General features: G+C 40.6%; 1 protein-coding gene across 4 annotated transcripts in view; it reads right to left on the bottom strand.

Annotated features, from left to right (window-relative positions):
• Positions 1–9,381: 9,381 nt before the first annotated feature.
• Positions 9,382–27,722, bottom strand: part of LOC120525377 (amine sulfotransferase-like) — a 51,731-nt gene continuing 33,390 nt past the window's right edge. For all 4 annotated transcript variants that reach the window (XM_039747611.1, XM_039747612.1, XM_039747608.1 and 1 more), the window contains exons 5-7: positions 23,205–23,299; positions 12,156–12,336; positions 9,382–9,770 (exon numbers count right to left, since the gene is read on the bottom strand). In XM_039747611.1, coding sequence (XP_039603545.1) covers positions 9,658–9,770; positions 12,156–12,336; positions 23,205–23,299 — 389 coding nt within the window. In that variant the 3' untranslated portion in view covers positions 9,382–9,657. The remainder of the gene's footprint in view (positions 9,771–12,155; positions 12,337–23,204; positions 23,300–27,722) is intronic.

Below are 27,722 nucleotides of genomic sequence, written 5' to 3'. Positions count from 1 at the left end.
CTGATTAGAAGTCAATAGCGTCAGACATGTAATACCCAGGGGCGGCACGGTGGCACAGTGGTAGCAGTTAGGAGAACCGGGTTCGCTTCCCGGGTCCACTCTGCGTGGAGTTTGCATGTTCTCCCCGTGTCTGCGTGGGTTTCCTCCCACAATCCAAAGACATGCAGGTTAGATGGATTGGCAATTCTAAATTGGCCCTAGTGTGTGCTTGGTGTGTGGGTGTGTTTGTGTGTGTCCTGCGGTGGGTTGGCACCCTGCCCGGGATTGGTTTCTGCCTTGTGCCCTGTGTTGGCTGGGATTGGCTCCAGTGGACCCCTGTGACCCTGTGTTAGGATTCAGCGGGTTAGGAAATGGATGGATGGATGTAATACCCAAGTCAGGTAAATACACGCATCCTCCAAGGGAGGAGCAGGTCTATTATTCTATTGTTTGTATACTCAACCAGCCAAACTTCAAAGCGTTGACTCCTTAGCCAGACAGCAATACCTACATCCTGCAGACAGCCATGACACAATCAGTAAGTGGGATTATCCAGGAAATTGAAAAACAAGGTCCCCTTCTGACAATAGTACTGAACTAGCTCTCAGAAGTACGGAGCAGAATTTAACAGTAGATGATATCACATAATAAGATTTGTATATTTTTAGAGTCCTGGAGACCTCATTCATCAAGCTGCCTCCCCCATTTGGCCATTCCACGGCTGGAACAGTGCTGGGCCTGCCAATTCGCTGAAAGGACCCTTCTTTCCCATGATTCCTGCGATCCTCCATCAGGGAAGACTTTACCATAGGCAGGCAAAACAACTTGGCAGGTGGACAACTTTGTAATATACGCATTAAATGACATGCTAGAGTCAAAGATAACTCCTAGATTGTGGGCTGATTCAGTAAAATTAATTGGGATTCCAACTGAGTTAAATGATGACAAAATATTGTTGTGATCAGCGTCATTCCCTCCAACAATTAACATCTCTGTTTTATCTGTATTTAAAGACAAGTAGTAGAATTCACTCAAGCTCCATATGCGCAAAGCATACAATTATACAACTCAAAATTATATATCGAGCACATCTGTCTCGACTAAAACTCTCCAAAATGTTTCCAGGGCATGATCCAACCTGCTGAACGTTGCAACCAAGCCCCAGCCTCACTAGGTCACATGTTCTGGGCCTGCTCCAAATTAACATTATTCTGGACAAAAATTTTTAATTACCTCTCAGACAGTCTTGGACTCACAATCCCTCCTAACCCATTAACAGCTGTGTTTGGGGTTCTTCCAGAGGGTCTTAAAGTGGAGAAAGACAAACAAACTGTGATTGCATTCACTACACTGTTGGCACGCAGACTTATTCTGATAAACTGGAAGAACCCAAACTCTCCTCTTTTAAGTCAGTGGGAAACTGATGTGTTATATTATTTAAAATTGGAAAAAATCAAATACTCAGTTAGAGGATCTGTGCAGACTTTTTCAAAACATGGCAGGATCTAATCAGTAATATTTTGAAATGATTTTATAAAGCACAGAGAATTTGTTGATTTAGGTATTTTTAAAAGCCTTAAATTTTACACCGTTTGGCTTGCTCTCTCTCTCAAGGGTGGGGATCGATCTGTTCTTAGCATAATTCTTTTTTTTGTAAAAACTTGATTGCTATGTATTGATTGTAATAAAATTAATAAATAAAAAAAAAAATAAAGACAAGTAGTTCTCATTCATCCACTCCTTTAATTCGCTAAAACAACTAATTAAAGATAACATCGGAGAAACTTCTTTTGATTTAAATGAAAAGTATAACTGGGTGTCATCTGCATACGAGTGAAAATTAACATTATGTTTCCTAATGCGAGATCAGAGTGGAAGCATGTAAAGTGAAAACAGTAAAGTTCCCAGTACTGAGCCCTGTGGGACACCATATTGAACTTCTGTGTATAATGATGGAGTACTGTCAGCACATTTCTGTACATATTGGAATTGATTTGATAAATAAGAACTAAGCTTATTTTCTAAGCTGGCCTTCCCTGCCTGCATTTTAAAATTTAGATTTTTTTTCTGATCCTTAGGAATATATAGATTTTGAAATGCATGTGCACATGGGAGACAGTTTAAGGGCTTTGGTGATGTTTCTGATCCTGATCAGTCACCGGAGCTGGAGCTTATCTGTCTAGAAAGAGAATTCAGGACTGCTATAACTGTGGTAGGGATGCCAATCTACTGCAGGTCAAGCATGCATAAGACATTAACCAAGAGTTAATGACGAATTCACAGCTGGCAGTTAGCCTCTCAAGAACATCACAAGAAAAACAGAGTATCGTGTTCATAATGCATGAAGTGTTTCAATTTTGTTCCAAAAAATGTGTTTCAGTTTAAAAAGAGTATGTCCTATACATCCAGTGACACCCTGTTCACAGCCATCTGGTGTCATTTCTACAGCTGCATGTTGCAGATACATTCTGCTTGAGGAAATTGTTATCTGTTATTACAAGATGTGACAAAGGATTATAATAGCTTACCATCATACTGTTTAATTTTACCGTGGCCATAGCCTCACCGATTGTTTTCATTTGGTGAAGGTGCCTCTCCAGGTTGGGGATAACGTGCAACCTCGAGCTGAGGAGTTTACATATCTTGGGATATTGTTAACAAGAGTTGAAACAGCGAAGCCTGAGACTGACAGGTGGATCGAAGAAGATGTTGTTCTGGTCAGTCACGGTGAAGAAAGTGCAAAACTCTCGATTTACTGATAAAACTACATTCCCACGCTAACTTATGATCACGATTGGTGGGTAGTGACTGATAGAACTAGATCACAAATACAAGTGGCAGAAATTATTTCTCTTCACAGGGGGTCTGGAGATAAAGAGAGGAGCATAGACATTTTGGAGGAGTTCAAAGTAGAGCCTCTACTCTTCTGCATTGAAAGAAGCCAGTTGAGGTGGTTCAGTCATTTGATTAGTTAGAACACCTCCCCTTGTACTTGTTTTAGGCATGTCCAACCAGGTGGAGACTTTGGGGCAGACACAGGACATGCTGAAAAGATTATATCTCTTGGGTGGCTTGGAAATGCCTCAGTATTCCCCTGGAAAAGTTGGAGAATGTGATAGGAAAAAGACATCTGCAACTCAAACCAGGAACAGGAAATGGATGGAGGGATGGACTATCGGGGTACTTTTTAATTTCTTGTATACATAGTATAGAGAAAGTATAAGAATTGTGGAAAAATATAACATTGAGATTTTGATGAATCTTGATGTTTTAGACCTTCCTGTGTCCAAAAATACAATTTTTTATATTATGTCTGCCTGTGTGTGGAGTGGTGACTCTGAGGCTAGAGATTTGCAAGAGCAATCAGAAGGTTGCTGGTTCGATTCCCATAAACGCCAAAAGCGACTCTACTTCGTTGGGCCCTTGAGCAAGGCCCTTAACCTGCAATTGCTCTGTCCTGGGTGTGACGTTAATCTGCATCCAGCCCTGCATGTAGGCCCTCCAACCTGCAGGGAAAAACCCTAGGGGTTGATGGGAGAAATGGCACTCCAGCCACTATAAAAAAAAAAACCTTACACTGGTTCCATTCTATCTGAACTAGTGTGGTGCTGAGGTGTCACCCATAGCATGGCTGCACTCAGGTCCTAATCTGAGTTGGTTTGTCAGTGGTGTGTGCGCCAATGTGCTGTATCAGTGTGTGGTCCTAACCTCTCCATTGTGTAAACATGATAGCTCAAAAATGCTTTGACCTAGGTCAATGATATTTTGTACACCTGCTTTATATTAAAAATAAGGAATCCTATCCTAACTTTTGGACCACCTCTGACAACTGGAAATGGTACTTTTACTGAATACTTTTGCGAGTAACCAAGTAAACTATGGTTATAATTACAGATAAATGATTTAAATTTTGTATAGATATTTATAATGATAAAAAGCAAACAGGTATGAAATTTCAAAAAAATGACTCACCTGGAAGTAGTAGTTTATTTAAGCAACCATCTGAATTTTTTCTATCATGGAAATATAAATGTGTCCACAATATTAAAAACTGTATTCAATATAACGCATATTCTTTCAATAACTATTATTATTTATTATTTTCATTTATACATCATCAGTTTAACAATAACGTGTAAACATTGAACATTCCATGTACATATAAACAATAAGGGAACAATAAGCTTCTACATCCCAGTCGTGTTCCTGGTAATGCATTTCATTTTATTATTTTTTTTAATTTCTGCCATCATTATCATAATTAAATGTAGATAAATGCAGTTTTACTTATTGCAATTTATTGCAACAAATATTATACAATACTAACAGTTTTTTTGTGTTTTTAGGTGACTATAACTCCTTTTACTTTGCACGTAATCTAGGTAATGCATATGTAATCATAAAAAACACCTTTTTTTTGACTTCCCTAAGAGTGAAATTATCCTTTTAATATAAAGTTTGATTATAAATAGAGATAAATGATTGTGTATCGATATTATCAATTAGCTTTTAACTAACTGAGTCAAGTGTGCCTCTACTTGGTGCACCAGTAAAGATTTTGGAGAACCCATCATAACACAAAGAAGGTGACATTACTGCATTGCTATATGTTTATTTTTTTATTTAAAAATGCATACATTTTTTAGGTTTTAATGTTGTTGAAAATGTTCACAATTTTTAGGTGATAACATCTTAAACATGTTTCTGCCATGATTGCTGTCATTTTGAAACATTCTAATTTAAAGGGCCATTATGTTATTGTTAGTAATGTTGCAGTTGCTAGTCAAAGTTGGACTTGGCATGCATGTGATGTAGTTATTGCCATCATATTTAGTACAGTGATATGCAGCACATGGAGTTAAATCTTTTGAATTACATAAAAATCAACATAATGAACATTTGTGCAAATTTTTGTTAAGGAAATTCTCATTTAAGTTTGATTTGCATCTCACAGCTTTCTTACCTCAACATAGATTTTTGTGCAGCGTTTTGCTTCTGATTACTGGCTTTTTTGACATGTTGTCCCAGACCCTTGCATTGTTCGAGACATCTCTTTGGTAAAACCCCTAAAATCTCCCCATATTCTTGTTTGTTCGTCTATGTCCAGTTCTGAAAAGTTTTTTTTTTTTTTTTAACCAGGATAGTCAATAATTTTAAAATCCAAATATTGAAAGTTTAAGGATACAAAACACAAAATGCAAAATACAAATAATTAAGAATATGCTAGTTCAAAGTAAAATCCCTAAAATGATGACTGAAAAATAATCAACTAAAGTTATCCTTAATTCCAAATACAGAGCAAAAAGATTGCCTTAACCAAGTTATTCACTTTAATCCAATTATGTGCATAAGAGAACAGATTCTGGGCATTATCTCCCCCAGGAAGCTAAAGGGCAGTCCCCATGGGTTGCTGTGGTTCCACGTTTTTGCGCAGGGCATGCTGGGAATTGGAGTTTGCTCTAGCCCAGTTGGTTTCTTAGGCAGCCACCTTTTTCAGGCTTCCACCCCACCTGGGAGTATTCCAGACCTCCCTAACGAGCCACCTGGAATACTCCCGGGTGCGGTTTTAAAGGAGCCAGCAGCCACTACTCCAGGAGCCAGAGTCAGGAGGAAGGGAGACAAAGCTTGCCAGAGTAGCAATGGAGGACTAGAAAGAGAGAGTGACAAGAAAAAGAAAAGTAAGGGCTGTGTTTTGTGCTTTGTACTGTGCTGCTGTGGGGAGTGAGAGGGAGGGCTTCCCCACTAAATAAAAAAATGTGCTGTAAGCAAAACTTGTGTCTGATATATGCTTGTGTCAGGTTTGGGCAGCTGGAGTGCCCCCATCAGGTCACAGCATGTAAACGCACTAAAAGATGCTTAGGGCTGATTTATACTTTACGCTCAGAACACGTACACGCCCGCATCATGGCTGCCACACGTTCCCAGCGTTCATTTCACGCGTCCTCTGAGCAGGTCCTCAGAAATTAACGCAACACATGCGCGAGTTGCAGTACCAGCAAAAAGTCGGGGGGCGCAGTGTGCTAAAAGTCGGAACATTATGTCAGAGTCTCTGTTTACTATCTACATGTGACAGCAAGCCTCTATGGAGATCCTTCGGGGATCGATGTGCGCACTTTGCTGTTTGATGAATGGTTCAAAGTGGTGAAGCAAAATGCCGACATACAGATGCATTCGTGGTGCTTTTATATTCAAGCGTCGCATATTCCCGATCGTAATGACACGATACATTTTAAAAGTATCACATACCATTTGTGCCATCTATTTTTTATTTTTTTACTTTACCTGCGGTCAGGTCCAAGAAGCTCGTAGCGATTAAAAACTGGGATGACGTTTATGATGGTGTGCTTTAATAATAAAGTAAACTACGAGGTTAAAATGAACATTTCGAGATTAAAGCAGAAATTTCCACTTTAATCACAAAATACACGTTTTCACCGTGTCTTTTATTTTTTTCTCAGTGGCTCAAATACAGTGCTATACATTATGTTGCCAATGTGAAGTTGCAAAAAAAAAATAAATAAATAAATAGACAGCACAAAAGATGGTATGTGAGACTTTTAAAATGTATCGTGTCATTACGATCGAAGCATTCATCCCGTAGGATCTGCATAGAGGCTTTCTGTCAGTAATGTAGATAGTTCCCAAACGTAATGACACGATACATTTTAAAAGTCTCACATACCATCTTTTGTGTCGTCTTTTTTATTTTTTTTATTTTTGCATCTTAACAACAGCAACATAATGTATAGCGTTATATTTGAGCCACTGAGAAAAAAATAAAGGACACGGTGAAAACGTGTATTTTGTGATTAAAGTGGAAATTTCGGCTTTAATCTCGAAATGTCCACTTTAACCTCTTAGTTTACTTTATCATTAAAGCAGACCGTCGTAAACGTCATCCCAGTTTTTAATCGCTACGAGCTTCTTGGACCTGACAGCAGTGGAAAGCAACAATATATCACCACACAGAACAAATTAAATGTATGATATTCCAACTCTCTGCACATTTAGAATCTTTAGATTTATACTTGATATCACTTTCATGATGAAATGCATTAAAGTATGCATGTTACATTTTACATATAATTTAATTTAAATAATATATAAGGTTAATTACACACATGGGGGAATAATTACACACATGGGGGTGTCACGGTGGTGGAGCGATAGCACTGCTGTCTCGCAGGGAGTTATGTTGCTGGTATTTCCTGTTTGTATTCCACACTGTGCTCCGGTTTACTTCCAAAGATATGCAGATTTGGGGATTTGGTGCCACTAAAATGACGCAAGTGTATGCGAGTGCTTGTATTCACCTTGCGATGAGCTGAGGCCTCGTCAAGGGACTGTTTCTCACTCGTGCCCAATGCTTGCTGAATTGATGGATTTAATCAATAAACATCCTTTTCAGAGATATTGCGGTAAGGTGTCATCAGAATTTAATGAGTGTTCTAGGCAATTCACAACACATAGAGAAGCCGGACATGTTCTCACCGTGATAATATCTTGCACTGCCACCTGGTGGATTCCTCCAGATTTACGTAAAGTACGCTCGCAAGTATGAACACTACAATGCTTGCGTAGCAGGAGCATCCGCTGCAGCATGCATCGCGTCGCGTGAAGTATAACTCCGGCCGGGCTATGTAATGTTGGTGTAGTAATGAGGGGTCCTTTCATTGGATTGGCTGGCCGAGCAACGTTTCAGCCGTGGAATGGCCAAATGGGGAGGCAGCTTGATGGATGAGGTCTCCAGGACTCTAAAAATATCCAAATCTTATTATGTGATATCATCTACTGTTAAATTCTGCTCTGTACTTCTAAAATCTTTATTATTATGCTGTATTAAGGATTTGTTCTGTTCTGTGTATTGTATTGACCCCCTTCTTTTGACACCCACTGCACGCCCAACCTACCTGGAAAGGGGTCTCTCTTTGAACTGCATTTCCCAATGTTTCTTCCATTTTTCCCTACAAGGTTTTTTTGGGAGTTTTTCCTTGTCTTCTCAGAGAGTCAAGGCTGGGGGGCTGTCAAGAGGCAGGGCCTGTTAAAGCCCATTGCGGCACTTCCTGTGTGATTTTGGGCTATACAAAAATAAATTGTATTGTATTGTATTGTAACAAAATGATTCATGTAAAATTGAACTTGCATTCAGTTTTTTTGCATTTTTATATGTCTTTGTGTGGAAAATATGCATGACGTCACATTTTTAAAAAATGAAATTTGTTCCTCCACCATGATGTGAACAAGAATCATTAACAGAAGTGATTTTACGAGTGTGGTATGTATTATGTGTGTTATGCAGCTGAAAAAAAAAAACAAATAAACAGGAAGTGTGCTTGAGACTTTAGGAAGCAATATTTTTCATCCAAGATAAAAAATGTAAAATCCCCCAATCTTTTTTAGTGAGTTTTGTAATTTTTCAATTGCAACCTTGCTTATGAAACAAATTTTAGTGTCTAATTTGGTGTAGGCCATATTGAACTTTTTTAAAATTATTTATTATGGCGTAAAGTTTTTTTCTTCTCCCTAACAAACAGTTGTGTGTGCAAGCTATCAAGATTTGTATTGCCGTATAAATTCATTTTAGGAATTTCACTTGAACTACTAGGCATGGGGTACCCTTTACATACCATGTGAGTAGTCATCTATTCATTTTGCAAACACGGTGTCTCCATTTCTGCATCCATGAATGGATGAACTCTCGATGGAATGTCAGTCCAACAAAAGACATAGAAAGTACAATTTACAGAGCTCACTTGACCTAAAGCACATCTTTGTGGCGTTTGAAATTTAGTTGCCCATTTCTGATTAAGTGCAGTAAAGAATTTCATAAGACCCAACATCCAACACCACCAGGTAGGTTCCAACTAACCAATATCCTAGAAATTGGGCTCAGTTAAAATTTTTGAGTATGAAATTCTGACCATATAAGACCAGCTTTCATACAAAGGTGTGATATTTCTTTAGTCTCAGTTGTATGATATTCACGTTATCGATATACATTTACATGATCCATTTTATGAACTCATATTATGTTTTACAAAGTAGCATTGGGGCAGAACCTATTCCAGGAGTCCTGGTCACAAGAAAATTAAATAAAACCGCAGAAGAAGCTCAGCAAACAGGATGTCAGTTCATTGAAGTGTGCATGTAAAATCCTATCCATCCATTTTCTGAACACACTTTCTAGAGTTTCCGAATGGCAAAGCTTATCTCAGTGTCACTGGCCACAAGCAAAAAATCCTACAAGTATTCTGCACAGGATATCATTTCATCACAGAACATATAGTATGCACAAACGTATCTATTTTCAAATGCAATTTAGACTAGTAAAATAAAGTCACCAATTAATGTAAAAATGCTACTCGAACATTTGGAGAGGGCTGCACAGACTGTAACCAGAGAGAACACTGAACACAGATCTCATAAATTATGAGACAGTCATACTAATTCCTAATAATTCAAGTCTGTTCTACTCATTATATAAAATGTAATATAAATGTTGTTTTCTTCATTATTGTGTTTAAATGTTTAAATAAAAATTGTAATAGCTCTGAATGCATACAAATGTTCATTTCCATTATCTGAGTCAGATAACAAATTCCAAGATGATGACAACTTTAATCTCTCATAGAAAACAGAATGCTTACAGAATGCACAATATTTCCAAAAGGCTTCCTTTTACATGTTCCACACAAACTTTAAGGGGCAATCGCTCATTTTTTCCTCAAACACTTGATCAAATCTTTCATTTTGTGCTACCGTGAGTGTGTTCTTCCAGTCTCCAATTACTCCTAAACAGAAAAAAAGAAAAAGGTTTTAATATGAAAAAAAACAAAAAAATAATGCATGAAACCTGGAAAATTGCTTTAAATGTTAAGAGACTTCATGAGAAGCTCCCTCATTATATGAATATGTCTTGAACGGCAAGAGGAAAAGCAGAAAGTTTAGGGGCTTGGCCCCTTTTACTTTTGAGGGGCACCCACTCATCTTCTCCTCCCAGCCTCAATTCTTTATTCAGGAGGCCTCTGATGTCTACTTTCCAGGCACACTTAACCCTAACCCCAAACCTATGACTAAGAAGAGTAACTTTGCCTTTTCTCTATTTCAAAAGCTATTCTAATTTGCTAGTAATAACAGCTATGTACACTCTACATTTTTTAGTTGACACATATCATTTTGAGGTAATGCTGTCCTCCTGCATAAGTCCTAGTTTTCAGTTAGACACCATAGAATAAAATAATTAAGAGGTGGTCAGCAGCTTCTACTATAACTTTATTTTGCTCAGTTCTATATGGTGTTCCTATTCCCGTTAATGTAGATACATTCTTTTCTTCACTTTACATTTTTTTCACATCACCATTTAGCTTTCCTATTTCTTTCTTCATGTTTCTGTTTTTTTTTTTTTTATTGTTATCAGGATTATCTTGGTTGCTCTTTTTATCCATTTTGTTCTATTCTGTTCTTTTCTGCTTTGGTTCCTGCCAAGGAGCACAGTGTTCTTTGGCATCCTGCCTTTTGGACATTGCCCAAACAAATTTTTAAAAATTCTTAATTTCCTTCAGCAATAAGCCAAGAAAGGTCAAAGAAGGAAGACAAAGTTTCAAAAACTAAACACGTTAAGATTCACCATTTAAGAACTGGTAAGTCTTCTTTGTTTAATGAGGCTTTCTGTCCTGGCCTAAAGCCACAATCAGTTGTCAGAATTGTTACGGTATGTTCAGGATGGATGTAAAGCTGGAGGCTAGATTGAAATTTCCTGTCCAGAATCTACTAAAGGCAACACCATCTTGAGTTCAGAGCTAAAGGATAACTATTCTTTTCAGTTTAGTTTCAGATCAAAGCTGAACATAATCATTCCTGAATGGGACGTTCAGCTGCTCATGTGTGATGATAACACAACTTAAATAGCGAAATATATCAAATGAAAGAATGGTAAAGGATCTGTACAGGTATTTATTTATCATTAAACCCACTTCAGGGCAGCACGGTGGTGCAGTGGTAGCGCTGCTGCCTCGCAATTAGGAGACCTGGGTTCGCTTTCCAGGTCCACCCTGAACGGAGTTTGTGTGTTCTCCCTGTGTCTGTGTGTTTTTTCTCCGGGTGCTGCAGTTTCCTCCCACAGTCCAAAGACATGTAGGTTAAGTGTATTGGCGATCCTAAATTGTCCTTGGTATGTGTGTGTGCCCTGCGGTGGGCTGGCACCCTGCCCTGTGTTGGCTGGGATTGGCTCCAGGAGACCCCCGTGACCCTGTGTTACGATATAGCGGGTTGGACAATGACTGACTGACTGACGCACTTCAGGAAACTAATACAGCATGGCAAAAGACAAACGCTCACGTAAATATGTGTTATACAGTATTTTTTCTTCAGTGGCATGAATTTATGGTATTCGTCATTGTTGTCTAAATTTTCAATTTCCCTTTTCGTGTATTATTGTTTATTTTTTCCATTTACAACCCGTTTGACTGTTTTTGCATGGATGTGGCCATATTTTTTGCTGCCTCCATCCCAGTTTACTAACACATGATTCTTGTTGCACACCTTGTCACGTCAATATTAGCAACACTATTTAAGATGGTGTTGCACGGCTTTTGTTATCTTAGTTTTGGAATATTTTTTTTTAAACTCTGCTGAATTGTCTAGTTATACTTTTTTGGGTTGTAAGTACAAATAGTTTTTTGATTTAAGGACAAAAATTAGTTACATGTCACATATGGGCGTTTAGTCACTAGATTGTAAGGTTTCCTGATAACAATCTTGTGCTACTTTTTGAATCATCTATTTGGCCTCTTCTTTCTAGGCCAAGGTTATTGTTTTGCCTGTTTGCGACCAATTTCTAAACTTGACGTATTCTTTGTAAGCTAACAGACACATCTTTGTTGTGTTTTTTATGCTGTATTACAGGATTTACCGATTTCAAACTGCTAATACAGAGTTGGTACTGCAGAGGACAAGTTGGCTGATTAGGTCTGCATATAGATGTTGCACTAAAGTTCAATTAGCCCCACTCTTCTCCTTGTTTTATCATTTATTTTAATCATGATTGTTCTCATTAAAACAAATCAGATCAATTTTTAAACACTGCAATCGATACATGGCATACATAATGTGAAACAGGTACTAAGTGTTGGGTGGATGCATGGATGGACACAGAATAATATTAGTATCTTGCACACCTTTTCTCATAAATGATCCCTTGTCTTGGTCAAGCATAGTCTTTGGGATCTCCTCATAGTTGGCCTTTGGGTTGGTTTTCATGTTCCTGAAGGTGCTGTGATAAACCACATTATTCACCTGTTGATCATCCAAGTCTTTCCCCCAAAATTTGGTTATTTTGACAATAGCTGTTTTAAGATCCTGCAACAGAAGTGTATCAGTTCAATTAAAAGAATCATCAATCATATTTCATGAAACAAAGCTAAAGATACAAAACATACAAGATAATTCTTCTATATTTTTTAGAAAAAATTTTAGAGAATCCTTTTGTCCAAAATATTCTAGAAATGTCATATTTAAGTCATGTTAAGTGGTCAAGTCCCTGGAAATTCATACATTGGTGATAACACAACTTACCTTGCCAGTGTAAGAACTTGTACATCGCTTGTATGCAGTGCATTTTGGGAATACAAGGGGTAGAGCTGCAAAACGGATGCGAAGTTTACCTCTAATGATGACTTTCAATAATGTAGTTAAACAACACTTGGGCTAGTGTAATAACAATCACCTGACCCTGAATGTCGATAAAACAAAGGAGATCACTGTCAACTTGAGAACCAACCATGACGCCCACCTTTCCCTTTCTACAGTCAGGGGCACAAAATTCCAGGGAGTGGAAATAACAATGATCTCTCCATCTCTCCTGGACCCAAAAAACATCCTCCCTAGTCAAGAGAGAACATAAGAGACTGCACTTTCTTTGGTGCATGAGAAGAGATTACCACTGCACCTCCAACCCACCCACCAAAAAAAAAAACTCCAATGCCAATTATTATCTATAACATAGAGAGTAATTGACCATCTGCATCTCTGTCTGGCATGAGGACTGAACTGTCTCAGACCAGATTTCCCTACAGAGAGCATAGAGCGTGGCTGAGAAAATTACTGGGACATCTCTACCTCCCATACAGGAACTCTACAGCAAATTCTGCCAAAACAGGGCCACCAACATTATCAGAGACCACACTCCACCCCTCCTCACCCACAATGGCTGTTTGCTTCTCTGCCCTCTGGCAAGTGGTACTGAAGTATGCAGTGCAGAATTGCTGGGTTTTATAACATTTTTGTCCACAAGCCATCAGACTCATAAAGAGTGATCACTCTGATACATTGCTAGTCTGTTAATACAGTGCAATATTTAACTTATCTGGACAACGTGTCAGTGATTTTCTGCTGTTTTAACCATGTTTTTCCTGTTTATTTTTGTTGTCTATTCTTGCATATGTGATGCAATTTTGTTCCACTTTGCACTGCTGTGTGTTGTTTGAATGACAACCTTGAACCTTGTGATGGAAAGTTAATGCCTGTTGAGTTTATAGGTATGATGCTGCCTCATGAGTAACTCTTCACTGACAGGATGTCCTGACACACTCAAAGAAAGAACAGATGTCTTTTTGTTACTGGTGGCTCAGAGGTTCTGGAACAACCTTGGAGCAAATGGAAGTGTGGTCGTAACACCAGACATGAGTTCAAGACATGACCAAAGGTGACCTTATAACAAAGTATACAGCTGTCATTTCTCCAGGGCTTTAGTTGTGACATGTGGAGTAAGGAGGAGAGCTGATTCCAAGAACTGAACTGGCTGGGTCGGGAAAAATCAGCTAATAAAGTTAAATGAGAATATTAATGTTAAAGTGCAGTTCATTGAGTGTGGACTGGTGGATAAGCCTTACCACAAATAAATTAACCATTCTAAAAAGGACTAGGAAGGCTTTATACTACACTTTACCTGAATTTCCTCTTGCAAACCCTCTTACTCTATATTAGCTAATAAAAAAAACTCTTTAGCGTTATCTTGGGCTTGAGGCCACTACAAGAGTTCCACCTTGTGTTCACATGTATAGCTGTTCATTTTATGAAGTTGTTTTACTCATTTGGCAGCATCAGTTACCAGAGAAGAACCAAATTTATAAGGAATTTCACCCATTGTGGAACACAGACACATGCACATACAAACACACTCTTACTGACCTGATTTAGAATATTTAGATAATGTGACCTGTTTGTTTTGAATAATATGAGAGGAAACCAGAATACCTTAGGGTTTTTTTTAATGGATTTTAATGTTTTTATTCCTTTTATAAAGTCAGTAAGCAAGCTGTTTTTCTACTATGATTCTAATAATTGCTATAATCCAAGAACTCTGTCTAATGCCATATATATACAGTATATTCATGTGTATATACATACATATAAAGCAGAGTTGGGATCCGAGTGACTGTGTTTGTGTGTTTGTGGAGGGATGGAGAGTTAAGGCGGGTGGGGGAGTCACGTGATCATCTCCCCTCCCATTCACGTCATTTCATTCACTTCATTTCGCTCCGAGCTGAGCTCCGCAGCTGACGCGGTCTTGCCGTTCTTTTTCCTTAATGTTTAGTCCTCTCTCCTTTACTGATTTACTGTTTACTAGACGCAGTACTTACTGAATAGTATTCTTTCCTTTAGTGTTTCTACTTAGTGTTTAGTAGACGCGGTGTGCCGGTGTTCCCGGCGGTGTTGCGGTTTACTGTTACTTTCTACTTCGTTTTTGTACTTTAGTGTTTAGTAGACTTTTACTTTATCTCATTTACTGTTGTTTTTTACTGTTGTTCCCGGCGCTGTTGCCCTTTTTTTTCTTTATCTCATTTAGTGTTTGGTAGACTTTTACTTTATCTCATTTACTGTTTGGTAGACTTAATTTATCTCATTTAATGTTGTTCCCCGTGGTGTTGCTGTTTTTCCCGTTTATATTTTTATGTAGCATGTTCACGAATTAGTCATAGAGAAAATGTATATATTTTGGCTCCAGGAGGACAAACCAAAAAAGTTCTATATAAAGAAGCTCTATAAGTCGCATGTAGATACATAATTATTCCAACTACAGCGACTGCAGTGAAGCGCACATGGTCTGCTAGTTAGTTTATAAGTTCAGTAACAGCACAAAAGGGATCTTCATTCTAGATGTTCATGTGTTTTAGTAATTTCTACAATTACTTACAAGCTTAGGGTGACTGTTGTCACCTTTTCTCTGCCTAATATTACACATTTGGCAATGACATGTCTCTTTAGTAGACTGATTTGAAGGGTTCAGAAGGAAAGGATTTAAAGAACACCTTACACGGCAAGAGCTGTAATATGTGCAGATTCAGCTTCAGTGTTGTAAAATCATTTCAAACCAATTCAGTCCAGCTGCCATAATTTGTTACTGTAGGTTTATTATTTATGATATACTGTAGTTTGAATAAATGGGCAGTTATCCAATTTTATTGGGTACCTGCATGTGCTGGGGTTTATGGGAATGAAACGGATGACAGTGAAGTGAAGTCTATTATAATAGTGTCAAAAGATATGGGATGAGAGCACAAAGTATAGGTGGAATCATGGATCATTTGGGTCAGTGCAAGAGAAATATCTGTAGAAACCGAAATGAGAGTGAATGGCTGAGAAGGCTGAGACTTTAACATGTTAGATTAAATTCAACATTAGTACTCTTTGGAAAACATGATAATGGTATGTGTGAACTGAGTTACCAAAAAAGGTAAAATGGGATGATGGTTTGTCCCAAATACAGTACAAAAGTAAAAATATTTAATAAAATAAAGGAAGATACAAAATGATTTAAACTGATAGTGAACCTAAGAGTTAAAAATAATTCAAATAAGGTATTGTAACGACCCGGCAGCAAGCGCTGGCGGAGTGACGCCGTATGGGTAATTTATGTAAATAGTTTGTGGGGAATTTATGGGTAATTTATGTAAAGCTTATTGTTGTGTCGAAATTAACTTAGTAACCTAATTGTCTTTCTTGTTGTAAGTGTTGTATGTGTTTGTGCTCAATCAGTGGGGTGGGTTGGGTTATCGCCGTCCGGGGTTGTTGTTATTGTAAATAGTCACCATCAATGAGAAAGATGGCTCTGTAAATGACCTTGACAATGGCTATGCAATGAGTTTTTAAGCTTTGTTTTACTGGCTATCTGTTAATAAAAAGATACAACAGGACAGAGCTGTATCATTGCTAAGATTCTATCGAAGCAATTATTGCCGAGACACTCGGAGTCGTGTGGTGTATGGGACACGAGTGCTTGTTATCTAAAGAGCTGGGTGCAGCTGCGTGCATAATGCTGGCAATCCGCTAGCCAACAGCTTGGGAGAGGTGCACGGCAGAGTTCGGCTCTAAAATCTTTAAAGACTCCACCACGGGTCGCTACATTGGTGTCAGAAGTGGGAGACCAGGCTGTTTAGAAGACGCCGTTATGGAACAGAGTCTTGAAAAATTAGAGCGTGCCATCTTAGAGAACAGCGTTACGTTAGAGCGCCTGATCAGCGGAGCTGTGCGGAGAAAAGAGGCAGACCGGCCTGATGGTGCCAGTGTTCCCCGGACAGTGTTGCGATCTTCTAGGCACGGCCAGAGTGGGCCGTCGGCTGCCGCAGCAATACCCCAGGTTACCAGTCGGCCGGTCCTCTTCTCACGGTCACCTGCTAAGCTGCCGCGATACAGCGGATTGACGCCCTTAGAGCCATACCTTGCACAAGTGGATCTGGCCACGATACACAATGAGTGGAACCGCGAGGAAGCTGCGACACACTTGGCCCTTGCCTTGGAGGGTCCCGCACTTCAGGTACTCATTGATCTGCCATTGGAAGAGTGTCGTGATCTTCAAGCTCTCACCGCTGCTCTCACCCGTCGCTTTGGACAAAGAACCTCAGCAGAATGCAGCAGAGAAAAGCTGACTAGCCGACGTCGGCGTGAAGGTGAGAGTGTAGGAGCCTTTGCCGCTGACATCAGGGTATATACACGAAAAGGTTACCCTACTTTCTCGACAGCAGCGAGGGAGGAACTCAGTCTTCATGCTTTCCTGCGGGCCTCACACCAGAACGTCTTCGCCAGCATGTCTGTCTATCGTCACCCCGAGATTTGAGCGAGGCACTACGAGAGGCTGAGCGGGCTGAAGAGGTACTACAGGCTGAGTCACCGACAAGACAACGCCACGCCGAGTCGACTAACAAGAGCAGTTGAGCGAAGGGCGGAAGGGGACCCGTCTGAGGTAGTGGAGGTCAGTCGCCCAACCAACATCAACCCCGACAGAGACAACGAGTAGACTGCTGTTTCCGATCGCGGAGAACCAGGGCACTTTGCCAGGGATTGCCCTGCCCCAAGTCCTTTGCCTCGTACAGCATCACCGCAGGGAAACGACATCGGGGTGAGGCCGTGAGGGGACCCTCGCTCTGTTTTCAGCACCCCTCCACAATGACTGCTTTAAAGTTGGGCGCTGTGGATTTTCCACTGGACTATACCTAGACTGCACTATTGACGGAGGCCATGCAGTGCTTTAGTGGACACGGGTCCACTATTTGTTTGCTACAAAAGGAGTGTTGCCCGAAACCGCTGGTCTTCTTCCAGAGGGCTGGACCCCCACAAATAGCAAACTACGCACTGTTACGGGTGAACGGACAGTAATGCCCGGAAAGAAACTGTTATCTGTGTTGGTAGGGACGAGCCAGACCAACCACGAATTCTGGCTTGCGGACATTAAAGACCAGTGCATTATTGGGTTGGACTTGTTGGCCCACTGGGGAGCACGTGTTGATGTGTCAAGGGCCGTCCTTTGTTTGGGTAATGAGACTGTGCCACTCCGGTCGGGCTGGAACCGTCCTGGAAGGACTGCCAGAGTGGATTCACCTGGACACCACTGCTCACCGGCTCACAACCATTGTTTAGAAGTTGCAAGGGTTCAAGAGAACCCCCAGGAGAGTATTGCTGGACAGTCAAATTCCTCGCACGACCCCCCATCAGCTGAGACGGTTGCCACTGTGGAAGAATTAGGCCAACGAAGTGGTGAACATCTGAGCACGCCACAGCAGGAGCAACTCCAGGAATTACTGAACGACTTTGTGGACATTTTTGCGGCTCGAGAGGAGGACTGCACCAGAACCTCATTAGTAAAACACCACATTGACACTGGCCACGCCGCTCCCATTCATTTGCGCCCCCAACGATTGCCTCTTGCAAAACGCCAAGCTGCCGAAGAATTGATTCGCGAGATGGTAACCAACGACATTATTGAGCCTTCGGACATTCCCTGGGCCGCACCCATGATCATGGTGCGGAAGAAAACGGGGGGCTGGCGCCCTTGTGTGGACTTTCGTAAATTAAATGCAGTCACTCGAAAAGACTCTTACCCACTGCCCCGCATCGATGATGCATTGGACTATGTGGCTAGATCCCGTTGGTTCAGCACCTTGGACTTGCGCAGTGGATATTGGCAGGTAGAACTGGCAGCAGAGGACCGACCCAAAACTGCATTCACCATCGGACAAGGGCTGTGGCAGTTTAAGGTAATGCCATTTGGACTTTGTAATGCACCAGCCACTTTTGAAAGACTAATGGAGCGGGTCCTAAAAGACATTCCCCGAACCCGTTGTGTGGTCTATTTAGATGATCTGTTGATTCATGCCAGAGACTTTGACCAGGCTGTGCACAATTTAAGGGAGGTCCTGACCGCCATTCGTAGCGCCGGGTTGTCGTTGAACCCTGAAAAATGCAATCTTCTCGCCCGACAGACCCAGTTTCTAGGGCATGTAATCAGCGAGAGTGGGGTGGCTACAGACCCAGAAAAGGTGGCTGCTGTGAGCAACTGGCCCCCACCAGCCAACATCACCGAACTGCGGAGCTTCCTGGGTTTAGCCTCATATTACAGGAGGTTTGTAAAAAACTTTGCAACCATTGCCAGCCCTTTGCACCGACTGACGAGTAAGGGCCAACAGTTTGGGTGGACGGAGGACTGCACAGCCGCTTTCTAGCAATTAAAGGCTGCCCTTGTCAGCGCGCCTGTCCTGGCATACCCTGACCCCAACCAACCTTTTTTGGTGGACACTGACGCTAGCAATGTGGGGATTGGGGCCGTACTCTCACAGAAGGGGGAGGCTGGAGAGAGAGTGGTAGCTTATTACAGCTGCAGCCTCAGTCAACCAGAGAGAAATTACTGTGTCACTCGGCAGGAACTGTTGGCAGTTCTAGCCTCACCTGGATGTTGAATTTCCGGCAACCAGAGGGCCAGGTGGCAAGGTGGATGGAGATTCTACAGGAATATGATTTCGAGGTACAGCACTGACCGGGACGGCAGCATGCCAACGCTGATGCCCTCTCCAGGCGTCCATGCCTCAGCAATGAATGTGGATATTGCCGCTGACAGGAAGAAAGGGGTCTGGGGCCATCGTCAGCATCCGCAAGGATAGATGACACTGTTGGAGTAGGGGAGCCGTTCACTAGTGGCCAATTGAGGCAATTACAGGCGAACGACCAAGCGCTAGAAAAGGTAAAGGGCTGGTTGGAGACCCAAGAACGTCCCGACTGGCAAACCGTGTCTTCACAGGGGCCTGAACTCAAACTACTACACTCCCAGTGGGGCAACTTGGAGTTGCATGATGGCGTAATCTACAGACGGTGGCAAGCACCCGGGGGGGGAATTGACCGACTACAACTGCTGGTTCCCCAGGCTTTGTGCGGCGAGGTCCTCCGATGGGTCCACGGAGCAGCTGGATCCGGACACTACGGAAACGCTAAGACAGTGCGTCGACTACGGCAGCGGTTTTATTGGCCCGGGTGTCGGCAAGACGCGGAGCTGCACGTCCACTGCTGTGACATCTGCACTGCGCAAAAAGGACCTGGTCAACGTTCTCACGCCATTGCAGCAATACCTTGTCGGGGCACCCATGGAGAGAATTGGAGTGGACGTACTGGGTCCTTTTCCTGTAACGGAAGCCGGAAATCATTTCGTTTTGGTAGCAATGGATTACTTCACCAAATGGCCAGAGGCGTATGCAGTTCCGGATCAGAGTGCCTCCACAGCGGCTCAAAAACTAGTGGATGAAATGTTCACTCGATTTGGAGTTCCGGACGAGCTCCACAGCGATCAAGGGCGGAACTTCGAGAGCCGTTTGTACAGGGAGGTGTGTCAGCGACTGGGGGTGAAAAAGACCAGAACCACCCCCCTTCACCCGCAAAGTGATGGATTAGTCGAGCGATTTAATCGCACCCTGGCCACTCAACTGGCAATCCTGACCAGTCAACACCAGCGAGACTGGGACCAACATTTGCCTCTGGTCCTGTGGGCATATCGGACAGCAGTGCAAGAATCGAGCCAATGCACACCAGCAGGGTTGATGTTTGGGAGGGAACTTCGCACGGCAGTGGATTTGGTGTTTGGCTCGCCCCCTGAGCCTGAGATTGTTGGTGGGCCCGAAATGGATTATTTTAGACGGTTAAAAGAGCGGCTGGACACCATTCATCGACTGGCCAGGGAGGCCTTGGAGGGAGCTGGAGCTCGCTAGAAACGGGCTTACGACACACGGGCTCATGGCCCGACGCTGAAACCAGGGGACAAAGTGTGGGTATTTTGCCCACAACGGAAACGGGGACTGTCTCCAAAATTAACTCATCATTGGCAGGGACCTGGAGAAATTTTAGACAAAATTTCGGAGGTAGTTTTCCGAGTCCGAATGCCTGGACGGGGCAGACGGGTGGTGCTGCACAAGGACCGGTTGGCACCATACCACCCTCTGGCCCCAGAGAAAGAACGACTCGAGAGTACAAGTGGCTCTCCAACCTCCACCCCCGGCGCAGAGACAGACATTGACAGTCTCAGGACTGAGCCTGACCCGAATAATGGCACCTCCGGCAGGCCGAAGCGTGTCCGTCGCCGGCCAGGACACTTGCTCAATTTTGTTTGTGATGAGTAGGGTTGTGGGGACACTAACCCTCTTGGGAGGGGGCTGTGTAACGACCGGCAGCAAGCGCTGGCGGAGTGACGCCTCATGGGTAATTTATGTAAATAGTTTGTGGGGAATTTATGGGTAATTTATGTAAAGCTTATTGTTGTGTCGAAATTAACTTAGTAACCTAATTGTCTTTCTTGTTGTAAGTGTTGTATGTGTTTGTGCTCAATCAGTGGGGTGGGTTGGGTTATCGCCGTCCGGGGTTGTTGTTATTGTAAATAGTCACCATCAATGAGAAAGATGGCTCTGTAAATGACCTTGACAATGGCTATGCAATGAGTTTTTAAGCTTTGTTTTACTGGCTATCTGTTAATAAAAAGATACAACAGGACAGAGCTGTATCATTGCTAAGATTCTATCTAAGCAATTATTGCCGAGACACTCGGAGTCGTGCGGTGTATGGGACACGAGTGCTCGTTATCTAAAGAGCTGGGTGCAGCTGCGTGCATAACGCTGGCAATCCGCTAGCCGACAGCTTGGGAGAGGTGCACGGCAGAGTTCGGGTCTAAAATCTTTAAAGACTCCACCACGGGTCGCTACAGTATATTATGTGGTAATTAAATTAGTCAAAAAGAGGTCAGGGTGGGAAAATCTGAACTGGCTATTTCTATCTCACACATGTGGTGGCATTAATGCATCTACAAAGGGGATGTGGACCACCATAGATGCAAAGAAAAAGAAGAAGGATTTAAATGTGCCACTTTTTAGCCTTTATGGTAGAAGAAAAAAAATCCTGTTGATGACAAGTGATCTGACCTCTGACTTCACTTTTTCTGGCCCAAAACCTTAAATACTCTTCGCTACAAAACATGCTTGTCATTTGCAACTGAGACACCGGAAGAAGCATAATGGTCCTGCACTGTGTTTTACCTCCTTTTTGTAAATTAAATTGTTACCAGTGGTACCCAGTCTTATGTTCTTTGTTTGTTCTTATTGCTATATTAGAATTGGAACGCCTTGCTTCAGTAGCAGTATGCTCAGTTAATTATTTTGAAGTCAGTCAGTCAAGCATTATCCAACCCGTTATTTTGAAGTCTCATGTAAAAACATTTATCCTTTCACTTTTCACTGATTTAATTTTTTTGTGTAGTACTATTTTAATTTACATATTTATCTAATCTTGTTAATTACATATTAGCCATAATAAACCATTGAAATAGTCTAGTTGGTGATTTGAATTCATCTCAGTTAGGATAAGATTGGAGTTAAGATGCATGCCAAGGTGGCGGGTTTAGGTGTGGTTCTTGTTAAACCTTACATTTTAGGTTGTCATAGGATGAAATAAAAATGTTGAATATATTTTGTTGGTGCTTTTTTTGCAAAAACAAACATTGTGTGTTAGCATGGGATTACTTTGGACACCTCTCTATCTCAATAATTACAATAATTGTAAGAGAGTGAACCAATCGTTCATGATAGAAGTCCACAAAGGCCACTGGTCACAAAACTGATGTATCCATATGTCTATTACACTAAATGTCAGTTGGTCTCCATGTATTATGTTGGTTTGGGAACGTGGATCCTGTTCATAATTGGCCCTGGCAGTTTTTGGATATATTACTATTTTGACTTTTCAGCAGAAAGTATTATTCACATTCCATTTAAAATCTGTAAAACCTTACAGTCCCATTCCTTGGTGGTTTAAGGTGGTGTTGTTCACTCTTCATTTGCGTAATGAAAGATGCAATGAAACATCTATGAGATGTTTTCATTGAGGGGCACATTTCACTGCCAGTCTAGTTTTTGTTTGAAACTGCGTAAAGGCATGTGCAATTAGTTACAGCTGGTACTCTACAGGAATGAAGTCACAATTGAATGCACACCTTTTTTGGTAGGATTTATTTCATGATTACTTTGAATCAGTAACTGGCATTTTTCTTCAGTTTTTCATCCTCTTTTTACTTCTGGAAAATGAGCTCATTATCACAGTAAATGAACCAGCTGTTCATCCTTTATAAAGGATATAGATAAATGTGAAGCTCCTCCTGGGAACACTTGTTACAGGGGTTAGCTATAACAGTGTTAAAATCTTCCATCCATACATCATCATAACCTTCTCAATCCAGTTTCAGACTTGTGGAGCCTATGGCAGCATCTTTGGACACTTGTCTATCTCAGATCACACTCACTCACACCAGTTCACAGTTTTCAATAAACCTTACATACATGGGAGGAAGCTATAAGAAACCGATTTTTACAAAGCTGCAAAACCGAATCATAAGAACTACAATTCAAATTGCATAATATTAAAGTCACCTTAATCAATTCTTCATATGTTAGGAACAAAATGTTGAATTCATCTTTATGGCTATACCATCCTCTGATGTGATCAAACCAGGAGCCTCCATTAACTGTTGAAAGAAACAAAATGCTTGTTAACATTCAACAAATTTTAACCAGTCTTAGAATGTTTATATATAATCCTGCTACTTCACATGTTTAGTATTCAAATTTCCAGTTGACAATGGGTTTACCTAAACCTGAATTAGGCAGTCTGGAAATCGCACCAGGTGGGATTCTTCTATGCTGGTCAGGTTAAGTAAATGTCAGAGGAATTTGTATCAACACATTACAACTGTGGTTAATGCACAGCAATTAAAAAAAGGATAATAAATTGAACACAGTTTATAAAAATATGTGTGCGTTGAGTTAGGAACACTGCAAGAAAGTGTCACACACGTGTGAGTAATTGTAATAAAACATCTGACCAGGGGGTGACGGAGTTTGACTGTCTTTCTCAGTTCCCTACAGACATTTCCCAGGAAATCCTGCAAGGTTCCGGCGCCTCAGAAGACATCACTTCCGGTGCCGACCCCTCTGCTGATGTCAGCTTCCAGACCAAAAGACACCACTTCCGGTGCCGACCCCTTTGCTTACGTCGCTTCCGGACCCGAAGACATCACTTCATATTCCGGCCCTTTTGATGATGTCACTTCCTTTACGGGCCTTTAAAGCCTCCATCTTTGTCTCTGATAATCAGTTCTGTTTAGGACTCTGTTCTATGCCCATAGTGCTCAACTTTTGCAGCTGGGAAAACAATATACGGGTGATTGCCCCAAATCTTTATGATGTCTGTGTTCCATTATTATCACAAAGGAAATGCAGTACTGTGACTGAAATGAGAATGGAAATTTCAAAAAGCTTTTCAGCTACAGAAAAGAAAAGGATTGTGAGTCTTGTAAGTGATGAAGAGCAAATATTCAGGGAGCATCAATTAAACAGATCAATTTATCCTCAGTTCAATAAACAGACATAATCAATATTCATTAGCCCAATAGTAATTATTCATTAGTGTCCTAATGAATGTATTAGGAAGTTTATGAGGTTTGTTATCGGTTATTTAATCATGTTCATGTGCATTGATATTGAAAGCATTTAACAAAGCAATGTCCACAAAAAAAATAACTTTCAAATATGCATTCAGTACTAAACAGTGTGCCATCTCACCCAATATAGAGGAGGTGAAAAGAACTGCTTTTAAACGGGTTATTAAAGAAGAGCCACAGGAGATTTAGTTTTCAGTCATCAGTACACCCAAAACAGTACATGTGCCTAATGAAAATGGCAACACCCAATATCTCACTGCATATCTGAAGAAACAGCTGAATTAAGTTAATATTACTGTCGTATTTTTATTTTTATTTTCATTTTTATTACTATTTAATTTAATATTGTTTCTTTGTATCAGTATACTGCTGCTGGATTATGTGAATTTCCCCTTGGGATTAATAAAGTATCTATCTATCTATCTACTATCTGTCTATCTATTGGAAATGCCAAACATGCCATACCAGATTATAATTGCAGTATACTAATGCATAGTATGTATGGTATCTACAATGCTTCTCTAAAATTAATTTGCTGCTGTTATGCAATGTAATGAAAGCAGTAGACAAAATGACAACAGGCTATACAAATTAATCATTAAGCTTCAGTTATCTTGTGCTACTAAGCTCCTGAACTGATAACAGAAGTTTTGTGTTCCTAATTTTCTGTGTCAGGTCTTTCTCGTTCAGTTTTTTTTTTTCTCTATCCCTGTCTTTTCCTAGTTATTTGATGGATTTGTCTAATATATAATGAGCATTGGGGCACTGCAATCCTGAATATTTAAAGTGCATAGACTGGAGGAAATTGGGGGTAGGTATTTAGGAAGGCACCCTGTGGGCGGAACCTTTTCAGCAGCATCGTTTTTTTGCTATTCGCTACAAATTCTTTTGCGAATGGTCCCCAGAAGTGTGTTCTCAACTTGAGAACCAAATCTGGCCCTGCGAGACTAAAATCTCTAAGACATACAAGTTTGGTTAACTGATGATTCCATAACTGTCCCTGTGTGACTGTAGCTGTGTGCGTTAGTGGATTCTGTAGTAAACTGGCATCTTGTCAATGACACCATAGGCCTAGTAATGCCAGGATGGGGTCTGGTCCCCTGTGCAGGTTTTCAGAATATTACGTTATTTTATATGAATTTGTTTATTAATGAAATCAAACAACTTGAAATTTACACGTTTTCAGACTGCAGTTGCTTAAGTTGTGTGTACAACACTGAATGCTTAAGTGATTTTTCCCCATTTACAGACATTAGGATTAAACTGCAGTCTTTGAGCATTAAAACATTATATATTTGACTAAATAGCCTAAAAAATAAATGTGGTCCATGGCATTTTGCTTGTACAAATGTATGCTTTTTTTCAATATTCCATAATTTCAAATATGGTTAGGTTTAGGGCTAGGTTAGGGTTAATCCATAAACACAGTACTTTATATTTTATTATGTATCTTATTCTATAAAAAATAATCCAAGTGAGAGTACTGTTTTTGACTCTTCCATAAATGCTTAATGTTGCTATCATGCATCAATATTCTTAATTATAACGGAATTGTTGACCTTCTGGGACTTCCAGTATCCTCAGTTAAGACCAAGTACCTTGCTTCTATGGACTTGATAAACATTAATACATTCAGCCCTCCTCTTCACAACACGAGCGGCAGACTGACCGCAACTGGGGATTGGGCGCTGAAGGTGCCAGGGGAGCTTGCCCCCTAGTATTGAAAATATTATGTCAATTGGTGACTTGAAATTGGTCCTCTGTAAGTGAATGCTCCCTGTGACAGAAGGCAGGCGACAGAGAGTTGGATAAACTCTGATAAGTTTGAGACAAACCAGGCCTGAATAAGGATGGATATTTATGAGAAGGGTGCTCTGTCCTGTACCTGGTGGGTCATGGTGGCCACAGGTTTTAATTTAGCAACTTTGTGTTTTTAAGTGGACTTTTATTACTATTATACTGTATGTGCTGATATTTCATTTTGTATATTTTCATTACAGATATTCCAAGAAATGTTTATTGTTGACTTAATTAGATGTTCATGATATGCACTTTGATTATAATGTTTTTATTATTTAAAAATTTCTGTTTAAAGATCACGAAGTGCAAATGATCCTGAAATATCCATCACTCTTTGCACTTGTTTTTGCTCCCTTGTTTGGTGTTAATTATTAGTAGTAAGTTAATTAGTACAATTAATATTTTTTGCTTCTAATTAAACTTCTTATTTGATGAATGGTCTTTTCTGCTGTGATTCTGTACTCAGAAAGGCACTGTAATATGTTTTCTCTATATATTTTTCATCTTCACTCTCTTCTTTCTTCTGTTCATTTTCCTCCCACTAATTGCTTTCAAACAATGATGATTAACAAAGAAAAGAACATTGGGGCTCATACAAAAGAGAGGCCGCTATTTCAGTGAGATTAGTGAGCAATTACCAAGGCATTTTAAAATAAAAGGGAAAATCTAATCTATTTGTACTACTTCTTAAAATTATGTAAAAAGCGAATTAACCCTGATGTTCACTTTTATAGTAACACAGTAAAGGTCAAACAGTGAAATGACAGCATGTTTAGTTGACACAAAATATGAGTAGGAATCAGAGGGAATCGAAACCTACAGCTGCTTTTGACCTTTCAGATCCAGGCTTTGAACCCCACACATACTCGTCTGTGTGGAGTTTGCATGTTCTCCCCAGGTTTCTTCAGGTACTCCTGTTTTTCTTCCACATCCCCCAAAGATGTGCAGATTTATTGGCTATTACAAAACTGTATGCATGTGATTAGACTATGTGTTGATGGAACCCATTACTCTTTGTTATGTTTATTTTTTATTTTCTAGTTTTGTGATGTTTTTGAGTAGTTCATCTGTCCATAATAAATATAAAAGATAGGTACATATAAATGAACTATATTGTCCATGGGGCAGCAAAGTTGTACAATAAATAGAGCTACTTCTCAAAAATTAAATATCCTATTTTTTTATTTCATGGCTGGTTGCTAACTGTGTCTATTCCGCATGTTCATGGTGTTTCAGCATTCTCTCTGGTTACTCAAGCTTTGCTCATACATCCCAAATATTTTAGTGTTAAATGAATTCTAAAATTGAACTGACGCAGGTGAATGCATGAGTGGGGTCCTGGAAAGGGTGAATGCCTCATTCAAAATGTGGTGCTGGTCATGTTCCAGATGCTATCAGGATAGCTTCCAATGAAACTGAATTAGAAAAAAACAGTTTTGGGAAAAATGTGTCATGTGTCACTCTTTGGTCTGGTCATATCTGAATTTTCTGAAACAGATCTGACTGGGGAGCTGGATCTCACCCTTCTAGGGTGCAGGACTGCAAATAATGATACTAGGTTCTGCCAGTCTAAAGCAGGTCAAGCATGCATAAGATAGAGACCAAGAGCTTATAGCCATTTCCCAGCTGGCGATTGGCCTCTCAAGGA

Source organism: Polypterus senegalus, chromosome 3 (assembly GCF_016835505.1).
Source record: "Polypterus senegalus isolate Bchr_013 chromosome 3, ASM1683550v1, whole genome shotgun sequence".
Taxonomy (NCBI): domain Eukaryota; kingdom Metazoa; phylum Chordata; class Cladistia; order Polypteriformes; family Polypteridae; genus Polypterus; species Polypterus senegalus.
This window is presented reverse-complemented; position numbering and strand designations above follow the sequence as displayed.